The sequence below is a fragment of the Ostrea edulis genome, chromosome 2, assembly GCF_947568905.1.
Source record: "Ostrea edulis chromosome 2, xbOstEdul1.1, whole genome shotgun sequence".
Lineage (NCBI taxonomy): Eukaryota > Metazoa > Mollusca > Bivalvia > Ostreida > Ostreidae > Ostrea > Ostrea edulis.
Genome location: NC_079165.1, coordinates 96,332,630 through 96,349,530, shown reverse-complemented (window position 1 = coordinate 96,349,530; position 16,901 = coordinate 96,332,630). Strand labels below are relative to the sequence as shown.

General features: G+C 38.8%; 1 protein-coding gene across 6 annotated transcripts in view; it reads left to right on the top strand.

Annotated features, from left to right (window-relative positions):
* Positions 1-16,211, top strand: part of LOC125678137 (uncharacterized) — a 50,413-nt gene extending 34,202 nt beyond the window's left edge. For all 6 annotated transcript variants that reach the window (XM_056155672.1, XM_056155674.1, XM_056155669.1 and 3 more), the window contains 9 exons: positions 342-486; positions 669-745; positions 4,562-4,669; positions 4,784-4,926; positions 5,337-5,529; positions 5,735-5,865; positions 8,953-9,141; positions 9,501-9,650; positions 9,756-16,211. In XM_056155672.1, the coding sequence (XP_056011647.1) occupies positions 342-486; positions 669-745; positions 4,562-4,669; positions 4,784-4,926; positions 5,337-5,529; positions 5,735-5,865; positions 8,953-9,141; positions 9,501-9,650; positions 9,756-14,995 (6,376 nt within the window). In that variant the 3' untranslated portion in view covers positions 14,996-16,211. The remainder of the gene's footprint in view (positions 1-341; positions 487-668; positions 746-4,561; positions 4,670-4,783; positions 4,927-5,336; positions 5,530-5,734; positions 5,866-8,952; positions 9,142-9,500; positions 9,651-9,755) is intronic.
* Positions 16,212-16,901: the final 690 nt, after the last annotated feature.

The following is a 16,901-nucleotide window of genomic DNA, read 5'->3' as shown; positions in this document are numbered from 1 at the left end:
ATTGTTGGTTTGGCAATGTCAACCCACATTTAAATATTTCAAAATAGGAAAGAGTTTCTGAGTTATGTTTTAGATATGTTTAGTGTTCACATTTATACATATCAGAAATAAGAAAAGTTCAATTGAATGCCAAATCCTTGTCAGAAAATGCTTTCATTTTCTTGAGTTGGACAGTTGGATCAGTATTGAGGAGTTTCGATGCTGTCTGTTTTCCATGTTTACACTGTGCAGCCCAACATCCCCTCTAAACTGGCACAACATTTTTCTCTCAGAGCATGTTGGATTAGGTCAGTTTCACTCTATATAATGAATAATTATATATGAATATTTTTCTTTGATAGATTGGCTTTTGATGAGGATAGAGTGCCTGACTTAACGGAAGAGATTTACCTACAAGATATACACTGTATTAGTTCACTGCTCAAAATGTACTTCAGGGAACTCCCAAATCCTCTGCTGACGTACCAGCTGTATGACAAGTTTGCTGTAAGCCTGTCAAGCAATTTTAATTTTCTTTAAGACAGAATAAAATCTTTAGAACTGTTTTATAGTCAAATGCTTAAAATGCAACAAATCGGCTATATGACATTAAAAAGACATTAACGGAGATGTTAATAGAAATATCGTAAGCATTGAAAGTCACTTTATATAAATCACAACTGTTGTAGGATGCTGTACGGGATGAGGACAACAAATTGTGGAAAATTCATGATGTTGTCCAGCAACTCCCTCCTCCTCACTACAGGTTTGTTGTTATTTCTCCTCCTCACTACAGTTTTGTTGTTATTTCTCCCTCCTCCTCCTCACTACAGGTTTGTTGTTATTTCCCCCTCCTCCTCCTCCTCACTACAGGTTTGTTGTTATTTCTCCCTCCTCCTCCTCCTCACTACAGGTTTGTTGTTATTTCTCCTCCTCCTCACTACAGTTTTGTTGTTATTTCTCCCTCCTCCTCCTCCTCCTCACTACAGGTTTGTTGTTATTTCTCCTCCTCCTCCTCCTCACTACAGGTTTGTTGTTATTTCTCCCTCCTCCTCACTACAGGTTTGTTATTTCTCCCTCCTCCTCCTCACTACAGGTTTGTTGTTATTTCTCCCTCCTCCTCACTACAGGTTTGTTGTTATTTCTCCCTCCTCCTCCTCACTACAGTTTTGTTGTTATTTCTCCCTCCTCACTACAGGTTTGTTGTTATTTCCCCCTCCTCCTCCTCACTACAGGTTTGTTTTTATTTCTCCCTCCTCCTCACTACAGGTTTGTTGTTATTTCTCCTCCTCCTCCTCCTCACTACAGGTTTGTTGTTATTTCCCCTCCTCCTCACTACAGGTTTGTTGTTATTTCCCCCTCCTCCTCTTCACTACAGTTTTGTTATTTCTCCCTCCTCCTCCTCACTACAGTTTTGTTGTTATTTCTCCCTCCTCCTCATTACAGGTTTGTTGTTATTTCCCCCTCCTCCTCCTCACTACAGGTTTGTTATTTCCCCCTCCTCCTCCTCACTACAGTTTTGTTGTTATTTCTCCCTCCTCCTCACTACAGGTTTGTTGTTATTTCCCCCTCCTCCTCCTCACTACAGTTTTGTTGTTATTTCCCCCTCCTCCTCCTCACTACAGGTTTGTTGTTATTTCTCCTCCTCCTCCTCACTACAGGTTTGTTGTTATTTCCCCCCCTCCTCACTACAGGTTTGTTGTTATTTCCCCTCCTCCTCACTACAGGTTTGTTGTTATTTCCCCCTCCTCCTCCTCACTACAGGTTTGTTATTTCTCCCTCCTCCTCCTCACTACAGTTTTGTTGTTATTTCTCCCTCCTCCTCACTACAGGTTTGTTGTTATTTCTCCCTCCTCCTCACTACAGGTTTGTTGTTATTATACCCCCCGCAACAAGTTGTGGGGGGGGGGGGGGGGGGGGGTATACTGGAATCGGGTTGTCCATCTGTCTGTCCGTCCGTCTGTAGACACAATGGTTTCCGGGCTCTAAAGCATTATCCTTTCCACCTACCGTCACCATATCATACATATGTACTACCCATGGGATGAAGATGTTCCCTATCGATTTTGGGGTCAAAAGGTCAAAGGTCAAGCGCACTGGACATCGAAGTAGCAATATGGTTTCCGGGCTCTAAAGCGTTATCCTTTCCACCTACACTCACCATATCATACATATGGACTACCCATGGGATGAAGATGTTCCCTATCGATTTTGGGGTCAAAACGTCAAAGGTCACACGCACTGAACATCGAAGTAGCAATATGGTTTCCGGGCTCTAAAGCGTTATCCTTTCCACCTACCGTCACCATATCATACATATGGACTACCCATGGGATGAAGATGTTCCCTATCAATTTTGGGGTCAAAAGGTCAAAGGTCACGCGCACTGGACATTGAAGTAGCAATATGGTTTCGGGGCTCTAAAGCGTTATCCTTTCCACCTACAGTCACCGTATCATACATATGGACTACCCATGGGATGAAGATGTTCCCTATCAATTTTGGGGTCAAAAGGTCAAAGGTGACGTCACGCGCACTGGACATCGAAGTAGCAAAATGGTTCGGTTTGTCATGCCATTTGTTTTTTACACTCAGAAAAGAGGTAGTTTATACCTATTACCAACGCCCTTTGGGAGATTGGGTAAGCGGGGGGTATTCTTAGTGAGCATTGCTCACAGTACCTCTTGCTTCTCCCTCCTCCTCACTACAGTTTTGTTGTTATTTCTCCCTCCTCTTCCTCACTACAGGTTTGTTGTTATTTCCCCCTCCTCCTCCTCACTACAGGTTTGTTGTTATTTCCCCCTCCTCCTCCTCACTACAGGTTTGTTGTTATTTCCCCCTCCTCCTCCTCACTACAGTTTTGTTATTTCTCCCTCCTCCTCACTACAGGTTTGTTGTTATTTCTCCCTCCTCCTCACTACAGTTTTGTTGTTATTTCCCCCTCCTCCTCCTCACTACAGGTTTGTTGTTATTTCCCCCTCCTCCTCCTCACTACAGTTTTGTTTTTATTTCTCCCTCCTCCTCCTCACTACAGGTTTGTTGTTACTTTTCCCTCCTCCTCCTCACTACAGGTTTGTTGTTATTTCCCCCTCCTCCTCCTCACTACAGGTTTGTTATTTCTCCTCCTCCTCCTCACTACAGTTTTGTTGTTATTTCTCCCTCCTCCTCCTCACTACAGGTTTGTTGTTATTTCCCCCTCCTCCTCCTCACTACAGGTTTGTTGTTATTTCCCCCTCCTCCTCCTCACTACAGTTTTGTTTTTATTTCTCCCTCCTCCTCCTCACTACAGGTTTGTTGTTATTTCAAATACAAAATTTCTATTCCTAGTCTATACAGTGAAACTTCTCCAAACCGACCCCTCAGAATACCGGTTCTCCCTGAATATCGGCCGATTTTCAAAGTCCCGGCAGAAATCTTAACATTTCCTTACAAAGAAAGTCTTACAAAACCGGCCACCCCTGAAAAACGGACATCGGCCACTTTTTAAAGTACATTTGTTAACAAGGATGTGTAATTTACCCTTAACATACTGGCCACTTTTTGAAGACAAGAAAATCTTGGCCAAAGGTTAATTAAGATCGTCCAGGTGTGCAAATTGACTGACCAACTGGCTAGGTATGAAATTATCCAGAGGAGATGTGAAAAACACTAGTGGCCTCTTCAATTTCTATTGTTTACCTGTGCTGTCAAGCGTGTTAATTGACACTTAGCTAATCCAAGAGACCCTTCCAAATTCTGTACAAAATGTAAAAAACAGTTAGGAAATTATTGAATGAATACCATATCAAACGCCATATTGTTTCACCATACTTTCGTATGGATATAAGCGGTAGTTAGTAAAGAACAAACCCATGACTGTTAATGATAATTATTAAAAGATAGATTAATTTTCTTGGTTTCCATAGACTTAAAATTCCAAAGAAATATTCAAATTACAATTTCATATTTACTACTGTACTTTTTAAAAACGTCTAAACAAAATTGTTAATGACATAAGCGATGAATGTAAACAGAGTTTTTATAGGTAAGAGGGATTCCAATAATAGGCCTCTGTGTTTTCTTTATGTATCCTGTTATAGATTTTCAGTTTAAAATTAGATGATTTCAGCGAGAATATTTCTTGTAATTCATAATTATCTTTAGGTAAAAGCGGAGTAATTTGATCTCCACCGATAATTGATCATAGATCACCAGATCAAAGTGAACAGTACCTACTTTGTGAATATTGAGATAAAATGTCTATAATTGCTAAATTCTCGGTATACCGGCCATCTACCGGCCATCCCTCTAAACCGGCCATTTTTCCCGGTCCGAGAGCCGGCCGGTTTAGAGAAGTTTCACTGTATTTGGATTTTATATTTAGAACATTACAAATACATGCAGATCGCTTTGTCTGATATCTGTCCATCCGTCTGTTGAGATAAAGCACCAGCTGGTGTCACTTGAAATATTCTAGTTTTACCATCATATGATCGTGTTTAACAGTATGATACTGCACTAAAATTGTCACCAAAGCCCTTCTCATATAATTGTAAAATCACCGCATATTTAGAAATAATTGAAAAACCTCTTTTACAAATAGGACAACCGAGTTCCTGATGCGTCATCTAGCAAAAGTTGCAGCATTTGGCAAAGAAACTGGTATGCATTCCAAGAATTTGGCCATAGTGTGGGCCCCAAATCTTCTCAGGTACTGGTGCTTGTTTTCTTTATGACATTTGTGCATTGTTAACCTCTTATTAGCTGAAGTAGATACAAATGTTTTGAGATACAATATAGTAATCACTATTATTATGTTATACAGGTCAAAGGAGTTGGAGTGTGGGGGAGGAGCAGCTGCTCTCCAGGGGGTGGGGATCCAGGCTGTTGTCACCGAGTGTTTAATAGTGTATGCAGATCTCATCTTCAGTGACAAACTCCCATCATATTCCTCACCAGAACTGAAACGTAAGGAACATGCATAGATATACTAGTATATTTTGTAATGAAACTGCACTTTTTTAAAAGCACAATTAAGGAAGAACAGTTTTGTTTTGGAGTAGAAAGGGTGATCAATTAGATGATCATTCCCCATCTACACAAAAAGCTAGCAAATCATCACTATTAGGGCCTCTGTACTGTGTTGTAACCTTTTCATGGGCAACATGTTTGGCTGCATATGTTTAGGACATGCTGAAGTAATATACCATATTGTTGGTACAGTATATTAGAAAATTATTACATGTATGTTGTAACATTATTGCAGTCACAACACAAATTATTATAAATATGTAATGTTGATATTTTAACTTTTAATGTATTTGTGTTGATGAAAACTTGAAATGTTAAATAAAGTACATGTACATATCATTATTCAGCATCAAGGAAAAAACCCAGACCCAAATCCCTGGCGATTTCTACACCCACAAAGTTAATAACACTGGAAGAAGCCAGAGAAAGAGCCTTATCAGCTAGTCTTCGTCCCCCACACCAAAAGTACATAGATGTAGGGAGTGGACCCAAAGGCTTGTCGGGGAAATACCATACCGTCTTAGATCTGCCTGGTTACAGGTATGTGTATGTACACTAGAAAAAAATGTAGAAATACACTGTATGATTTTAGAGCTAAAAATATCTGGAGCTCTTAAGAGTGATAGCCACCTTAAAAATGAAATTTGTACTCATGTCACCTTGAAAGTGTTATGGAAGAACTGTCAATGAAGTAATTGGTTTAATTTTGCTTTTAAATGAGAAGACTATGCTACTTTGTTTGTAGAAAAAAGACCCCTTTGAAGGAAGTTGGAAATTTAAAAGCAAAGAAGTCTCCCAGTGGTTGGAGGTCGATATTTACTAAGGGAAATCGACAAAGCAGCATGAAGCACAAAAACCACAAAAGTGGATTATCACGTAAGAAAACACCATCAAATACATGTATATATGCTACTCATTGAATATGCATTAAAAATATAGTAGCTCAGAAAAGACGCACTGTAGTGACCAATTTTTTGCCCCCTAAATTGATTTTGAGATAGAACTACAGTATACTCTGTCTAAACCGGCTATGTGTGGTTCCAAAGAAATTGGCCGGTTTGCACAGAGTCTGGAGTGCAGAATGTTGACAAGAATGAGTTAATTCCCTTGTATTCACTATCTATGCATACGTGTGTAATGATTGCTAACGTTGTAATATATTACAAAAGAATTCAAAATGTAAAAATATAAATGTCAGTGTTTTATTGTCGTGCTCATTTGAAAAAATTTCAATTTTTATTAAACAGTTTAAAATCTGGGAATTATTCGCGCAATTTTCTGTTGGTATATTGTCAATTTCGTCTACATCATCGCCGTTATCAAGTGCTACATTATGTATGTTCGTCAAGTTTGTGTTGTGTTCGTTTAAAATTTGTCTTTCCCAGCTTTCATTGTAAATGTATCACTTTCAACTGTCTCAATTTGTGAAACGGAAACTAATGTAATGCCGAGTGATCGACCGGACATGGCGAGTTGTGCTAACTAACTGCATATCATCACTGTCTGACTCGCCGTAGAGCTCCGAGAAGTCCACGAGGAGAAACCTTGCTTTTGGAAAACATAACGGGATTGTTGCCGATTTTGTTTTATTTCAAGAATGTATCGAATTCATCGATTAATTGAACTTTGTCTTTTAATGTCAGTTCTCGTCTCTGTCGTTAGGGGGTGGACGCCATTACCTCGTGCGTGGTGCTGTCATAATTGAAAAGTGCACCCCTAAAAATCAGGTTTTATTTTAAACTGATCGCGACTCCTCGCCAGTTGCACTCTTTTACTTACCTGTGGCTTCCCTTAAGACACCCTTTGTGTACACCGCGTGTGATCGACCAAATACCGACAGGTTGGTCATCGTGGGGTGGCTGGTTTAAATGCGATAATTAGAGCTAATTACGAGCAGTTGGGACCTTGTGTACACCGAATACCATTGGCAACAATTAGGGTGGTGTATCATCGAGGGGCCGGTTTACACAGGATAATTAAAGTTAATTGATAGCAGTTGGGACTGTGTAAGCTGGCCGATATACAGAATACGCAGTATCCGGAGTACAGGGAATTATTAATAAAGGATTTGTTAAAGAAATGTTAGGGACTATATTTTGTGGCCGGAATTGACAGAGCGCCGGAGTACTCAGAGGCCAGTTTGGACAAATTATACTGTATATACTATAATACACAAAACTTAGGAATACCACATTGGTTCAAAACAGTATACAATTATTGATATTTATAGGTCAGTACAATGCTTTAGTAACCTGAGAAGTGCAAATATTCACTGAGCCTGGAGGGTGAGGTGAATATTGTACCTCGAGGGTAGCTAGAGCATAATATTGACCTAGAAAATGGCAATAATTGTTTTATTATATGATTCAAGAATTAAAAACATTGAAACCGGCTATTAGAGCCTGCCAAACAATACCTGGTCAGCTATCTTTGTAAAAGCAAGACCTATTCAAAAGTAATTAGAGACACAAATATTTAGCTCAGCTGACCTGAAAGCTCAAGTGAACTTTTCTGATCACTTTTTGTCCGGTGTCTGTCCGTCCGTAAAGTTATAACATACTCAGCTTCTCCAGAACCACAGGGCTAATTTCAACCAAACTTGCCACAAAGCATGCTTTGGTAAAGATAATTCAAGCTGGTTCAAATGAAGACCACACCCATTTTGAAAGTGAAAATAATTAAGAATTACTGTAGTAAAACTTTGTTGGCATCTTTTAAAATCATCTGCTCAAGAACCACTTTTCCAATTTCAGTTAAACTTGGCACAAATTGTTCTAGGGTAAAGGGGATTCATGTTAATTAAAATGAAGGGCCATGCTCTCTCCAAAGGAGAGATAATTTTTTTTTAAAAAGGCATAAATAGGGTGTTGTCATGCAAAAATCTTCTTTAGAACCACTTGGCCAGAAAAGTTGAAATTTGTCAAATCATGACCCTAGGGGGTAGGGTTGGGCCGCAATAGAGGACCACAGTTTTACATGGGGGAATATAGAAAAAATTTTGTCAAGAACAGCAGGGCCATAATTAGTCGTATTGATGTGCAAGCATCATCAGGTAGTGCAAATTTTTTTCAATTCATGGGTCCCAAGGGTAGGGTAGGGCCACAATTGAAAATCTAAGTTTTATATGGGGATGTACAGGAAATAACAAATTCTAAATCATATCAAAGTTCAGGTATTCCTAAGTTGTGTGGATTCAAGGTTTTTTTGCCTCCATGACTAAAGTTGGCGGGAGGATATTCTTTTTGTTCTGTCTGAAACTTGAACTTTGCTCATAACTTTTACATAATGAGTAATAGGGCTTTTATATTTCGTATGTGCATTCCTTGTGGTGAGACCTATATTTTGGTACCAAAGTTTTTAACCATTTGACCTTAGAGTTTGACTTACTTTTAAGCAAACCAAAACTATGCAATATCTCCTGAACTATATATGATAGAACTTTCATATTTTGTATATAAATTCCTTATGACAAGAAATTTCATTTGATGCCATGATGCTTGATCTTGTAATTTGACACAAATTTCAAAACTTTAACTGAATCTTTAACCTTGCTCATAACTTTTTAAGGGTTGGGGGAATAGCACTGTTTACTGACATTTTGTATAGAATCATAGTATCAATAAAATGTGAAAATGGTGTTTGATTATGTTTGCATTGTGTTATTCCTGAAACAAAATGTGAATAACATATTGTACTTTTGGACTATATTTTGAAGAAATTGTGGGAAATAATCATTTTCTGACATCATTCAATCAATTATACACAAGCAAGGTTATCACCACCCATATATTTTCAACAGGCATCAATTGACATACATGTATATTACAGGGAATTTAATGGACATTTCAGTCATTATAAATTTCTTATTTTTTTATCGGGACATATGTTAGTTGTGTAATGAATATGATCCTTTATTTGAAACCACTATGAAAATTTTAAAAAGCTTAGTATTTTCATTTGTAGAATCACTGGGTACTGGAATGGAGAGAAAAGCCATAACCGAGGAAGATGTGCAGACCTGGAAGAGACGGCGACTTAGGGGAGCCAAGAGTGCTGAGTCATTGCTGGTCCTTCCACCGTCCACCTCCATTGACAGCACCAAGAGAATGTCCAGGCTGGTTGATGAGACCATGCTGATGAAATTGTTTCAAGGTACTGAATGCCTGCATTTTTATGTGGATTTACACAGGATGATTTGAAAAAATGTCAATATACCCAACTGCTGTTATTTAGATGTATTGTACTATATTATACTAGCTTCAGGTTCTTTCTATGCTTTCCAAATTATATGTATTTTCACTCTTTTTTCAAATATTATTTCCGTATGTAAAGGCTGTGGTTGTGTTATTTTCACTGTCATTTTCATTTCACTTTCACTTCAACAAAAATAAAACTACAACAAAAATAATGTTCTTTACAGTATATGGAGTAGATAGTTGAAATGTCAAATATATTTATATTCTTTTCACATGAGAAACTTCATAAAATAAGTTTTCCTTCTATTTTTGCAGAAGAGGAGAGTAAAAAACTTTTGGGTCATAAGAGATCTCTGTCATCGGAGTCCCCCAGAAACCTTATGCATGCTGAGGATACCATCACTTACCCGAGCTATATTGTAGCTGGTTCTAGAGAGATGGCAATTGATGTAGATAATTTAAAAGGTGATGATGAGGCTGGATTAAATCGAGTCCTTTTCAAATTTCAATTCTTATAAATTCATGTTTGAAAGGTAATATCTTGAGTGCATGTGTTCATTATTTTTGCAGATGGTGTAGAGAATGAAAATCCAGATAAAAGAAAACAGAAGCATTCTTTTGTTCGTTCTGAGCCTAAGCGAAGAGTCGTATCTCATCGTAGGACCCCTTCTGCACCTCTTAGTCCAAAAATGAATGAATCTCGTGAGAAAAGCAGGAGTCCAAAAATGTCCAAGCAGAAAGGAATCTCACAAAGTGTCTTTGAAATAGAGCATCGAGGCACTGAGGGACTGAGAGAGAATCTCATGTCATCTTCCATTGATGCAGAAAAGTTTGTGTTGCATGTTGATGACAAAGACTTGTTGAAACCAGTTGATCAAAAGGGCAAGAGCCCCTCAAGTGACAGTCGTAAACTGAGGAACTCTAAATCACCACAGAGAGATTCAAAGGAAGGGTCCTCTTCTCCTAGAGAACAGAAAAAGACTATGAACGTTAGTGACAAATCTCGGAAGAAGGAAGAGGTAATTGACTTACCAGAAAGTCCAGGAGCCAAACGGAAAAACTGGTTAAGTAGTTCATCATCCACCCCATGTACCACACCTGATGAACCTCCATTGAATCAGTACTTCTCAAGACATCATGACTATGCAGAAATTTCTGACAGCAGTGAAAACGAAATTCCGAACAATACTCAGTCATCCTCTTCTTTGCAAACAGAGGAAAATGTAAACCGTTTGTCAGACAACTACGACAATGTGGATAATGCAATGTTTTTTCTTCCATCTGATGACACAGATCTACTCCAATCCATTGACCAGGCTGCAAACCTGCAGTCAATCAACCAAGCTACAAATAATAACATAACTTCTTACTCATACAGTGAAAGTGAAGCCAAATACTCCTCAGTGGAATTTCATCAGTCTAAGACTGAAGGGTGTTCAAAGATGTCAAAATGTTTAAGTGTTCCATCAGACATTCAGAAATCACTAGAAAATCTTACATCCGGAAGTCAAACTGACTTGCTCTCTTCCATTACTCTGAGTGAAGTTTCCACTTCCATGGATAGTTTTAGTCTTAGTGAGGAAAACAGTTCTGGTGTAGACAGAAAACGGAGAAGTGCTTCATTAGACAGTTTGTCTGAATCCCCACTCACCAGGACCTTGGTGGAGATAAATGCCCAGATTGATCAGGCTTTCAAGAACGAAGTTCAAAAAGCAAAGAAACTGAAGGAGGAAAAAAGTCTGTCTATAGATTCAGGTGATTTCAGAGAAGAGATTGCAACCAGCTTGCATGAATCAGCTAATCAAGACTCGAATACATTTGTGGACAGACCTGCTGCAGAGGTGCAAGTTGTAGAAACACCAAGATTAATCCGTGCTCCATTACGTAATGCCAAAGACCAAAACTTTTCACTCAATGTTGGGCAGTCTGCTGAATCTAAAAACATTTCATCTTCATCATACCACTTCAAAACACGAACTCCTGAGGAACATCTCGTGGCATTTTCCTCAATACAGCAAGTCAGTCCTTCATCAGAGTCATCAAGAATATTCTCACCTCAAGAATCTCCGAAACAAAACCCAAAAGGATCTGTTTCTTCACTACCTACCATGTCTCCTGTATCAAGTCCAATCATGGCAAGGACAGGAAGTTCACCCCTGGCAAGTCCAGTTCAGAGACGTCTGAAGCATTCACAACCTAATACACCTACACAAACTTGGCAAGCGGATAGCCCACTTTCTAGCCCAGGTCCTGCTCACAGAGGATTTGTTTCACCATTGATGAGTCCTTCTAGTCCCGACCGGTCTTTTGACTATGATTCACAGCAACGGAAAGTACTGTCCAGGAGAGGAAAAGTGACTTTTGACTTATCGGATGATGATTTGTATTTTCTTTCACAACAAGGAAAAAAGAGGGATACTCTTACACGAACTGACTCAAATTCATCATCTTCAACTGTGTCTAGTCTTTCAAGTCCAGAAGCCAGAATGAAGCAGTCATCCAAACCTGAAAATCCTCCATCTCCTTTTCCGAAACAACCTGCTAAAAGAGACTTTCCTCATTTACTTCTCTCCTCCACATGCACAGACTCTAAATCTACTTCTAGTCCACGTTCCCCAAGAAACCAGCCAAGGTGGGAAGATTTAGCAGGTCTGAATCAAGATTTCCGAGCTATGGCTGGTTTAGACAAGTCTCCAAACAAACCTCAGAACAAAACAAGTGAAGTTAAATCTAATTCTCCATCTGCACAAGTTCCGTCAAATCAAGAAAACCTAGACTCCTCGTTTGATAGAAAGTTGCAAGATCTTTCAAATTTTAATGAACTTTGGAAAAACCAGCTTGCACCTACTGGAGATGTGTGTAGATTAACTGACACAAAAGACAATGTTCATTCTAATGAAAAACATATTTTAAAAAGGTCTACAACATTGCCAGCTGCTATGGAAGTTTCACATCCATCTGATTGCAGAGAAAAAACTCCAGAGTGTAGCACAGATGAGAGGACAGTAGTTGTAGAAAAACCCATGATAAAGAAATGTTTAACAGAGACTGACCTCCCACAGATAAAGCACTGTAGTATTGTTACGCAGGGCAGTAGTGATACTTCATCCAGTTCTGAGATGCGTTTATGTGATTCAGGAGCAAGTGTGGTAGTGCATGAAGAAAGCAGCATGGAGAGTCAAATCAATATATGTAGAAGTGATAGTTACAGCAGGGCTGTAGGTCAATCAATGGAGAGGAATGGAATCAGTATTCAGGAAAAGATGGGGAAGGATCAAAAGATTAATAAGGTTCACAAGGTAGATGGGAAAGAAGTTGTGTTGAATATGCCAATGCTTCCCCCTCTAGAGTTGTCTGGATTTCCTAAGTTTGAAAACTCTGATGAAGTTCCAATAACAGGTGCTTCCAAGCTTAGCTGTGATAAAACTGAAAAAGCCAGTAGTAGTTCTAATGATTTGTTAGGAAGTGAAGGAAGCTTCCCTGTGAATTTGTCTGATAGTTACTATGACAATTCTGATATGAATTCATATGGAGTGGAAAATACTATGAATGATGTGAATTCATTTGGAGTAGAAAGTATGATGAGCACGGATATGAATTCTTTTGGAGGGCACAGCAGTATGATGGAGGAAATTGATATAAATGAGAGTTGTTTTGGAATCCCAACACATCAGAATCTCAGCAACGAAATGAGAGAAAGAATGCAGGACAGATTTAAAGCAATGAAGGGTCAGGATACCTGCTCTACATTGAGTGATGATATGCAGCCTGGGATTGTTGTCCATGAATTGCCTGATCATTTGAGAATGGATAGTGGGTTTGATTATCACCAAGGTATGGAAGTGGAAGCCTCTGTGCTTGCCTCTGGATATACTTCCATCACAAGGCCAGCAGAAGACATACAAATGCTCTCTCAAGGGCCATTGATAACGGCTGAACCATTTGTTGTGGAACAAATTGAACCAGTCAGTCAAATGGTTAAACCCATTGATAATTCTGAAGAAGAGGCACAGAATGCAATAAATGCAGACAAAGAGCTTAATATGACTCTTCAGTCATCATTAAATCAGAATGCATGCTATATTTCTTCAAGTGAAAATGAAATTTGCATGGAAACCGATGTCTGCAGCAGTGTTGATGGACCACTTCCACAACTTCCGCCCCCGGAGCAAGAATTTCTGGAGGTCCGTAGGCCATGTGTTATGAAACCTATAAAGGAAACGCTCTCAAGTGAAGGAAGTTCAGAAAAGGGAGAAAATGAGGTAATTGTGGAGCACAGAGCAAGTTTCAAGAAAAAGGCACCTGTTCCCTTACCTACAGCCAAACCTAGGAAAGAACGCAAACAGCTTACAGAGTCAGTTGATTTTTCAGACTTAAATGATGATGTTTTTGTGGATGATATAAAATCAAACATAACTAGGAGTAAATTAGTTAGTCGTGTTCCACTTAAATCTGTGGCAGAAAGATGTATTGGCAATTTCTATGCTTTAGAGGAACCTCCAAATCGTAGTTCTTTAGACGAGTCCATTTTACAGTTAGCCTCCTCACGGCATGATGATTTCACAGGAGACAACGCAGATCCAAATCAAGCAGAGGACGTCAGATTCACCAAAGCCCACAAGTCAACAAAACTGCAGAGTCTGAAGGAACTGTTTGAAAAGTCGTGCAAAGAAAATGCTGAAAAACATCAAAAGGAAAATCAGGCATCTCAAGAAAATTTAGTGTGTTTGCCAAATCAACAGATTGCCAGTGATTCAAATAGGGTAGTGAATGCTAGAGCCTCATTTGGAAAACAGAAGTCATACTCGCAGATTGAACATTCATATTATGAGCAACAACTTGGTGCTGGTAATGCTGTGTCAAACAGTTTTAATGTCCCTGGAAGCAGAAGAAGTATTTCTACCGATGTGGGTTATGAATTCCAGTTGTCAAAAAGCATGGGAATGAAATGCGAAAAAGTAGATAAAACTGTTGGAATTGGAAAGCCACCAAAACATAGAAGTGTTTCAAAAACTAGGACTGGAAGTGAGTCGTCAGTGTGTGAATCTGAACAGAGAACAAGATCATCTCCTAGATCTGTGGATGGATCTCCCAAGTTTGCTAGAGAGGGATCACTTAGTTCAAAAAGTTCTCCAAAATCTCAAAGAGATTCCTCACCTTTCAGTCAAATTTCTTCTGATGACTCACCAAGAGGAATCCGTCGCTGCTCTGAAGAAAGTTCACCTCGCAGCATTAGGCATCAGTCTTCAGAGGAGAATTCACCTAAAGTTTTAAGGGTCAAATCTGAAGGATCTCCTAGGGGAACAAGGCATGTGTCTTTTCAGAGTCACAATCAATCTGTTACAGCAACTCGAGGCTCACCGGGAATCAGCAGGGTTGTGATGAGTTCCGAGAAAAATGAAAGAATGACTAAATCTTGTTCTGTGTTGAACACTTCTCCACATGGTGCAGCTAGTGGATGTGCCTCTGAGGACATGATGAGTCGATCCCTTACATTAGAACATTCTCAATCTCTGGAGGAAACCGCTTCTCATCTCAAAAGAAGGGGAAGCATTAAAGAACTAATGCATTTTTTCGAAAGCAAACGGGAGAGTTGTGGTGAAGATGTGGGAAGGGGGGGTGGTCGACAGCGCGTTCATAGTGTGTCACCAACATTAGGACTGAGTCAGTCAGAATCCCTCACTCTTGTTAATGTCCGACATAGTCTCGAGTTACCGCCAACAAGTGCCCTGTCTACATTGGAAGGAGTCACCAGACCAAATCCAGTTAGAATGGGTCCCAAGCCATTTTACAGTGTTAAAAACAATTAACCAGCAAACAAAATTTAACATTAAGTGCATGTGTGAATGCAAATTGCTGCCATATCTTTAGAGCTCAAGATTGTTTTCTACAACTGTGAAACTGTTGTATCATGTAGGGACCAGGATGTTAGAGTAACTAAATGTTGTAATTCCTTTGCCAACTTCAACCTCCAAGAAACCTTTCATGGTAACTAACACTAGTACCCCCAGTCATCCCACTGAAATCATATGTGGCAATGTGCAATAATGATTGATTTTATAGTAAAACCAAATATTGTATCCCCATTCCAATTTCACAGGATGTTTCATCATATTTTCAGTTCCGACATTGGTATGGTTTTCGGCAGATATGCAGTATTATTTATGGGTAATTTATGTATTTCTTTATTTTATTGAGTTTTTTCATGATTTAAGTTGTTGTGTAAACTTGCTACTTAATCCTGAAGGGGTTAAACACTGCCATTTTGCTGAAAGCAGATGAATTAGATTTATTTCATTACAATATCCTGCATAGTTCTAAAGCTTTGAAAGCTTGCATCCTTTAGATATTGAATACATGACAGCTTCTGTTAATTAGGCCTACTAGTGTCAACACAAGGGTATGTCCTCCCATTTTATATATATGTCATGTACTGTACATGTATCTTTTCTAGTCAATATTTATTTATTTTGTTTACCTAATGTATTTTTGTTAGAAACACAGTTGTATGCAATGAATTGCATTGTGTGTTTTTCCCCTTAAAATGTACCTGTATATCTAAAGTTAAGATCCCACATAAGTTGTCTGTATTTGTGATCACTGGGAATATTTCAAAACTAATGAGAATTGGTTGTTTTTGTGTGGTTGTATAATTTGTTATTAGTGTATGAAGTTTGAAAATCATATAGCTGCTCATAATGTAGAGATCTGATCACAATAGTGTGAACAAGTTGCTGTTGATAATGTAATTTGCGATCATCATCGAATTCTAGTGATCTTTCGCGTGTATTAGTGTTTGGTAATGTCCTTGGTGTGAGGGCCTGCTGTTTGCCTGTTTTTATTTTTATGCACCTCCAAGTATTTTTTAATGTATATTTTAAAGTACTCCTAAGTGCTTATGGCAGGGTCCCATTGTGAAGAGTGGGATTTTAGCATAATATTTATTTTCTATTCCATTACTTCATCATCTGTAAAACCTCACTAACAAGCAATAAACTGGTGATTAATAAAACCATATGAAATAAATACAAGGGCTTCAGGCTTTATTCCCCAACCCCAAAGTTTCAGATATTATATGAACTTGGCTGTGTGTGTTACAGACTCCATATAGAGTGCCTGTTCAGACATCAGTGTCGTTTTCTACAGAGATAATGCTCTTTGTGTTGATTTCTGAGTCAAAAGGTCAGTCGCGGTAATGGTGTGGACTCTTTACAGTCTTCACAGTACATGCTATAGAGATGGTCAGTGAGGAAAGGAAAATCCTGTTTGGGGTCAAAAGGTCACATGTCAAGCCAAAGATGGAAAGTCGTAGTGGAGACACCTTATTGAAGATTGCCACTCCAGACTCTGTTATCACTGCTGTAGAGATGTCAGTTCCGGAAAAAGTCCACAGGTGATGTGTTAGTCATCAAAGATATAGGACCATTCTAGTGGACGACACTTGTATGTAACAATGTAGAAGACATCACATTGAACAATAACGATATCTGTGGCAATCTAACCAATTAAAAAAAGAAACAATGACAAATAATAACTTTTATAGTCGGGAGATTGATAATGCATTGATTTGACTGGATTTGTTAGACTAAACAAACTCTATAATTGCTGCACAATCTCAAAGTCCAAATCCTTTGTTTACTTGTGAGTAGGTTTTGTTACCCTCATGTTCACAAACACACATGAATAAATGGCGCAGATGGTTTATAAATCGACGGT